The sequence below is a fragment of the Octopus bimaculoides genome, chromosome 7, assembly GCF_001194135.2.
Source record: "Octopus bimaculoides isolate UCB-OBI-ISO-001 chromosome 7, ASM119413v2, whole genome shotgun sequence".
NCBI lineage: Eukaryota > Metazoa > Mollusca > Cephalopoda > Octopoda > Octopodidae > Octopus > Octopus bimaculoides.
This window is the reverse complement of record NC_068987.1, coordinates 62,868,264-62,874,470: the sequence shown is the minus strand read 5'-3', so window position 1 is coordinate 62,874,470 and position 6,207 is coordinate 62,868,264. Positions and strand designations below refer to the sequence as shown.

Below are 6,207 nucleotides of genomic sequence, written 5' to 3'. Positions count from 1 at the left end.
CCCCCCTCTTAACATTCCCCCACCCAGCATATCTTACTTTTTCCTATTATACTTTTGCTTGTTCTATCCTCCCAATCATTTTGGTCCTGATGTGATTGTTCTCTCTCCAATTCTACTCCTCAGTCACCTGAGCAAATGCACACACCCAATGTTATTGAGTACTTTCAATAGCTACACACTCTCAATTACCTCCGAACTACTCATTTCTGGTCTTTCTGCCATCATTGTTCCCTTTCCTTTCTCACCTAGGTCTACATTCTGAGCACTTTCTATATTTACATTTACAGTGTACATGGCGTCCCTGAGTTGGTCAATCAGTATACTCCAGGTCAGTAAGGTGGTAGTTCACAACGGTAATGCCAGAGACTTGCTCACGGCACAATTGAAGATGACACAATTTACCTGCATGCAGCTCTTGGCACTGCTATATAGAGCTGTCAGAGCAGGATGGAGATCTTGGGAGGCATGCTAACGAGTTTGAGAATTTTCCACTAGGATGCATATTCAACTGTGTTGAAAGCTGCCTTGAGGTTGAGGATGCTGAGGGGCTGGCACGGGGCCATTAATGAGGGAGAACACTGGTGGACCTGGTTGGCTCTATGCATGATGTTGTCTCTGGGACCACTAACCTGAGATGACTCCAGCCCCATCAAGCAAGAGCATAAAGCAAGCATAGCTCTATGTCTACTGTTCCTACTGTAAAATAGTTGGCTAATGAGCTGAGAAAGTGTAAGGATGTGAGCCAACTGTGTGTGTATATATATATATATATATATATATATATACATTAACACATAAAATAATAAATAAATGCACCCTTTTAAAGCCTAGCCAGGCTCATGGACCCGGTTTCCCAGTTTCAATGGCGTATGTGTTCCTCAACTGGACGGGACGCCAGTCCATCACAGCGTTACTCATTTTTGCCAGCTGAGTGGACTGGAGCAACGTGAACTGTAGTGTTTTGCTCAAGAACACAACGCGTCACTCGGTCCAGAAATCGAAACCACAATCTTACGATCATGATGCTGACAACCTAACCACTAAACCACGCGCCTCCACACATTAACACAAACTCATATACAAGCCTCAATTATATACATACATATGACCAAATAAGAACACACTCATATCCATTCATTACACCTCAAAATAGTCATATTACTCACCTGATATCAATTACATTTGATGTTATAGTTAATAACTCCCCATCACAGTTCAGGTACACATTTCGATTGCTGATGAGGTTTGGCTCAACAAGTTCGATCCTACATGAGGACATCTGTACACAGTCTACATAATTCAGGCCAAACTAAAAAAGAAGATGGTAAATTAATTTAGCATTAAACGATATGCCAGTATGGAAGGCAGATGTTAAATGATGATGATAATGATGATGGTGATGATGAATATTTACAGCATAGGTCATTTAAACTGTTAACTAGAAAGAAATATGTAGTTGAGGTAGGACAATACTCTTCAGAGACAAATATCGGAGCAACGCCTTTTCCATTTTGTCTGCTAGGACCATGGGGCAGTCTGACTAACAGGAGATTGCATGTTCCACTCCTTAACATAAAGTTACTCCATACATATATGTATGTATTCCCAAAATAGACTTGAATACTTTGAATACTTCTAAAGCTCTATGTACCTACCACTATACATACATACATACATACATACATACATACATACATACATACATACATACATATATATATATATATATATATATATATATATAGTAAACAGCAAGTTGTACGTAATGCTACATGGATAAATCAATGGTTTCAATAATCAAGACTATTGAAAAGGTTGCAAGACGCAACGAAAATTTTAGGAAAATAAAAATAAGAAATAAGTGGAAATTTTAATGGTGAGTGTGTTAAATTTTAAGGCACGATAAGAAAATGACTCTCCCCAGACACAACAGTAAATATATATATACATACTCACATAATGGTTGTGTGCACGCATGCATGAGTGCACATTAATTACACACAGGTGCACAAAACAAACATGAATACATTAACACACACATACGCATGTGCACGCACACACACATATATACATAAACATACATACACAGATATACGTATGTGCATGTGTGTCTGTGATTGTGTTTGTGTGTATGTGTGTTTTTTCTCTTTTGATATTTAAGTTCTTACAAAGATGGGGCTGGTTTCGAATGAAAGAACAAAGCTCTCTCTCTCTCTCTCTCCCTCTTTCTCACTCATTCTCTCTCTCTCTCTCTCTCTCCCTCTTTCTCACCCATTCTCTCTCTCTCTCTCCCTCTTTACCACCCATTCTCTCTCTCTCTTTTTTTTTGTCCTGGTTTAATTTACATGTTGAACCGTTGAAAAGTCTTGCACACATTTTTACTGTTCTGCTTACAGTATTAGCAATTTGTATATGCACACATATACACATGCACATATTTATACACACACACATACATAGAGACATACTCACACACACACACACACACAAACACAAGCAGATAACAAACTGTGACTCCATTAGTTATGATCACGAGGGTTCTAGTTGATTCGATCAACAGAACACACTCATGACAATCTTCTACACAGACAAGGAAAGAAGAAAAGAGAGGAGAAGAAGCTGGAATGAGACCAGAACAGTAACATAAAATAGAGCTGATTGGAGAGATTGTATTGTGGCCTTATGTGCCTCATGGCATGCAGAGAACTAACTAACTAACTAACTAACTAACTTACACTGTACACATACAACTCTGAATAGAACTAACTAACTAACTAACTAACTAACTAACTAACTAACTAACTTACACTGTACACATACAACTCTGAATAAAAATAAAAGCACAGAACAGTAAAGTGTAAATCCTAACATTCAGTACTTACCACAGATGGTTTATTATTCTTCAAATGACTGTAAAACTTCATATGTTCACCTAAGGAACATTTTTTTATAATGAATAGCTGGCCACTATTCTCACCAAAGCTGTACTTCAACGTGGGACCAGATTCCATGAGGGACACCAAAAAACTTTCAATTCCTTGGACGTCATCTTCAATAGTTACCCATTTTTCCTCTTCCTCATTTGCTCTGCTTGCGTTGATGTTGTCGGTGTCTAAAATAATAATTTAAAAAATAACGACATTTTATTTTGTTTTTCTTTGTTGCTTTTCTTCTTCAACACTTTTGAAGCTGCTTCTTTAAACTAATAAGCTGGGTGCCATCTGATGTACGAGAATCTATTTATAACATTCTTACTGCGTCTAATTTCTTCCATCACACCCTGTACTAAGCAATACAACCAATATATTCTTCCTAGAACTGGATACATTATGAAAGCCTTCTCTCAACATGTTTTCCATTCAGATATAAGGAGACAATTGTTTCAGCTGCACAACAAACACATCTGCTGTACCAGTCAGGAATGGAAGGAGGGTACAATAGAGCAAGGACAGTTCCTCTTCTCTTCAGATTGAATGATTTTCATTACATTAGTACAAGATCGTAATCACCGCCATTACTAATATTATTATAATCATCAATTTGAACATTGTCTGTATTTACATTGATGTTTATACCCCCTCCTCCTCATCATCATCATTTAACATCTGTTTTCCACACTGGCATGGGTCAGGCCGCTTGACAGGAGCTGGTAAACCAGAGAGTTGTATCAGGTTCTAATTGTCTGTTTTGGTTTGGTTTCTATGGCTGGATGCCCTTCCAAATGCCAACCACTTTACAGAGTGTACTGGGTGCTTTTTAAGTGGCACCAGCATGGATGCTTTTTACATTTTCCAATTATATCATAATTCCAAAATTGACTTACCTCCATCAATTTCACAACTGGTATCAGTGTCCCTGCAAAAGAAACAAAGTAAACAAAATAATAAAAACAAGCCTATTTTGAACAAAATATTTTTTATGATTGTAGTTGTTATCATTGTTTTTCTTATTCATTTACCTTTCATCTTTTGGGGTTGATAAAATAAATACTATTTAAGCACTGGGGTCAATGTAATTGACTGACTTCTCTCCCAAAACTATGCCTGCAGCAGAAATTATTATTATTATTATTATTATTATTATTATTATTACGGAGATGTACTTGCATAGCAAGTGACCTGATCTGAGATCTTGTGCTGGAACGAAAACAATTGCAGCGTGGAAGGTGTTTATAAGCCATTTAAGAAACACACAAAAACCGTTAGATTCACTTCAACATTGACGGAATTTTGTCAGTGAACAGGTTGCAGTCTCAAAGCAACGAAAATATTTTAGCAAATTAAATTTAAATGCTGAAGTGAATCTAATGGTTTTGTGTGTTTCTTAAATGACTTATAAACACCTTACACACTGCAATTATTATTATTATTATTATTATTATTATTATTATTATCATTATTATTATTATTATTATTATTATTATTATTATTATTATTATTATTATTATTATTATGATTATTATTATTATCATTATTATCATTCTTATTACCAGAAGAAATCCAATATACACAACTGAGGCAGTATTTAATTAAAATAGCCATCTATGTATCATACCTTATGTATATACAAAGTCAACTTCTAATCAGCAGGGTGTCTACTCACAACATTAGTAAAATGTCATATTTTTTTCCTATATTGAAGACAGTGAATTCTTATCTGTGAGTGCATGCCATTGAAGAGGCCCAGAAAGGCTGAAAAGCATCCAGTGCTGTTACTGGTTATTGCTGGGACAAATTCTCATCACTCTTTAATAAGAGATGTTATCTCAGGACAAACACTGATGTAAATGAACTATTGACAGTGTGCCCCAATTGCACACACCAAATTTCTAATCAGTTATAAAGAAGGCACATGGCTCAGTGATTAGAGCGTTAGAGTCACAATCACGAGGTAGTGAGTTCAATTCTGGGACCAGGCTGTGTGTTGTGTTGTGTTCTTGAGCAAAATACTTTATTTCATGTTGCTCCAGTTCACTCAACTGTAGAAATGAGTTGTGATGTCACTTGTGCCAAGCTGTATTGGCCTTTGCCTTTCTCTTGGATAACATTGGTGGCATGGAGAGAGGAGACTGGTATGCATGGGCAACTGGTCTTCCATAAACGACCTTGCTTGGACTTGTGTCTCGGAGGGGAACTTTTTAGGTGCAATCCCATGGTCATTCATGACTGAAGCAGGTCTTTACCTTATAATGAACTAGCACTTCATCAGTTATGACAACAAGGGTTCCAGTTGATCTGATCAACCGAACAGCTTGCTTATGAAATTAATGTACAAATGACAGACAGGGAGATTCAGCACAACACAAAATATGACAAGGCTGGCCTTTTAATTACTTTTGCCTGCTGAGTGAACTGGATACATATAAAATGTTTTGCTCATGGGGATCATCATGTTAAAACGGTATGAAACTTTGTTTCAACTAGCATTAACAGGTTTAGCAAAGGAGAAAAGCAGCTGCAAATATACAAAAATTTCTCAACTTACATGGTTAAACATTTGATTCACTTAGAAAATAAGTGAAGAAAAATCCATATGAATACAATTTTTGCTTTCTGGTCATTATGATTTATCGTAAAACAATAATTTTGAGGTAAGTATGCTTTTGTTCACAAGTAGTGGATTTGTTTTTAACATTAAACTAAGAGAAGTAAATTCCATTTTTCTTTACATTCATGATCCCAGAACATAATAATCTGCACTATTATACCCTTCGATTTAATTTGTGATTGATTGATTAGTTTCTCAATTCCTCTTGATTTCTTTCTCCCCCATGTTTCTCTTTCTCTCTCTGTAGCATGCATGCACGCACGCACGCGCGCGCACACACACACACACACACACACACACTGTCTCTCTCTAGCATGCATGCACAAGCACACACACATACACAATGCTCTCTCTCTCCCTCCCTCCCTGTATATATATCTATTGAACGTGTGTATATGGGAAAATGACTATAGAAAGATTATAGCTATATTCTCAAAAACACATAGATCTTTCTTCCCTATCCCAACTAATATCTCCCCTGTCTGTGCACTCATAAATCTCTCTCTTTCTCTCTCTCTGTGTATATTTATCTATTGAACATGTGTATAAACGGAAATATGCCTATAGAAAGTTTATAGATCTATACTCAAAGATACATAAATCTTTCTTCCCTATCTCAACTAATATCTCTCCCATCTGTGCATACATAAATCAATATGA

General features: G+C 36.4%; 1 protein-coding gene across 1 annotated transcript in view; it reads right to left on the bottom strand.

Moving 5' to 3' along the window:
• The window catches only part of LOC106879156 (ceramide kinase), a 61,753-nt gene that overhangs the window by 5,067 nt on the left and 50,479 nt on the right, over window positions 1-6,207 (bottom strand). Inside the window, exons 9-11 of the mRNA XM_014928595.2 lie at window positions 3,824-3,855; window positions 2,883-3,112; window positions 1,167-1,309 (exon numbers count right to left, since the gene is read on the bottom strand). Coding sequence (XP_014784081.1) covers window positions 1,167-1,309; window positions 2,883-3,112; window positions 3,824-3,855 — 405 coding nt within the window. The remainder of the gene's footprint in view (window positions 1-1,166; window positions 1,310-2,882; window positions 3,113-3,823; window positions 3,856-6,207) is intronic.